The following is a 1,225-nucleotide window of genomic DNA, read 5'->3' on the forward strand; positions in this document are numbered from 1 at the left end:
TACAGCAGCATAGCCAACCCCTAAACTTCTCTTCATCACAACAACCTATAAATATTAAATTACATTAAATAAATTTGTGTTGAAATAAAAGGATAACATTTTAAAAATCAAATCAAATCAAAATACCTGTTTAGCAAGCCAAACTCTCAATACAGGCATTCCAGCAATAATTGAATTTGGATCTTCCTCTGCAGAAGAATTCACCGTGTCATTAGCACCAATTACTAAAACTAAATCTGTTTCATCAAAATCATGATTGATTTCATCCATTTCTAAAACAATATCGTAAGGAACACCAGCTTCTGCCAAAAGCACATTTAACTGTCCTGGCATCCGACCTAAAAAAATTTCTTACATTATTATAAAGATTCTTCTGACAAAATACAGTGGAACCTCGGTATACGACCTTAATCCGTTCCTGATGTTTGGACTTATACCGAATAGGACGTATACCGAACCAACTTTTCTCATAAGAAGTAATGCAAAAATGATTAATCCGTTCTCATGAAAAAAAAATGGCTGGCTTTAAACACCTCGCTTTCCTGCTTGATTTTTCGTGAGATCAGCATGTATCTTTTTAGCTTTCTCACAAATAATTGCTTCTGATACGCTGTCTCTAGCACACTGTTTTTCAGTTATCCAAAGCAAAAGCAATTTCTTAACATGATCTAATGTCTTCGATCTCTGTTTAGAAATTGATTTAACTCATTTCGCAACGTTAGTAGATTTAATAATATCTTTATTTTTCGCAATTGTCGATATCGCCGTTCTCGGAATACGGTATGCAACAGTTAAAATCTCGAACACGCATGCCACCTTCATATTTCTCAACAGTGTTCTTTTTTCAGTTCCATTATGATTCTAGTCATTTTTTTAGTTTTCTGTTGCTTTTCACTTGCCTTTTTGCAATTCATGATTAATAAAAATAATAAAATTTTACTTACAAATTAAAATCAGAAGAAATTTAACAAAGTTATAAACTGTGGCACTGCGAACGTCTAGTCTGGCCTAGTACACCGATAGTGCTACTTGTTCATAGATGGCGCGTATAATTGAATTAAGTCGTATACCGAACAAAAGTTGTATACCGAGCAAAATTTGTTTCGTCCAAACAGGACGTATTCCAAATTTGACGTATTCTAAAGCAGACGTATACCGAGGTACCACTGTATATAAATTTAAAAATTGTCATACTTCAAAAATTGCTTATTAATAAAATCATGAA

The 1,225-nt window shown here is 33.1% G+C and overlaps 1 protein-coding gene across 1 annotated transcript in view; it reads right to left on the minus strand.

Annotated features, from left to right (window-relative positions):
• The window catches only part of LOC111625524 (NAD(P) transhydrogenase, mitochondrial-like), a 1,894-nt gene extending 1,537 nt beyond the window's left edge, over nt 1-357 (minus strand). Inside the window, exons 1-2 of the mRNA XM_023368687.1 lie at nt 127-357; nt 4-45 (exon numbers count right to left, since the gene is read on the minus strand). Of these exons, the coding sequence (XP_023224455.1) occupies nt 4-45; nt 127-333 (249 nt within the window). The 5' untranslated portion in view covers nt 334-357. The remainder of the gene's footprint in view (nt 1-3; nt 46-126) is intronic.
• Between the last annotated feature and the right edge of the window lie 868 nt (nt 358-1,225).

Source organism: Centruroides sculpturatus, unplaced genomic scaffold, assembly GCF_000671375.1.
Source record: "Centruroides sculpturatus isolate CEXI.00-Female unplaced genomic scaffold, Cexi_2.0 scaffold105, whole genome shotgun sequence".
Classification (NCBI taxonomy): domain Eukaryota; kingdom Metazoa; phylum Arthropoda; class Arachnida; order Scorpiones; family Buthidae; genus Centruroides; species Centruroides sculpturatus.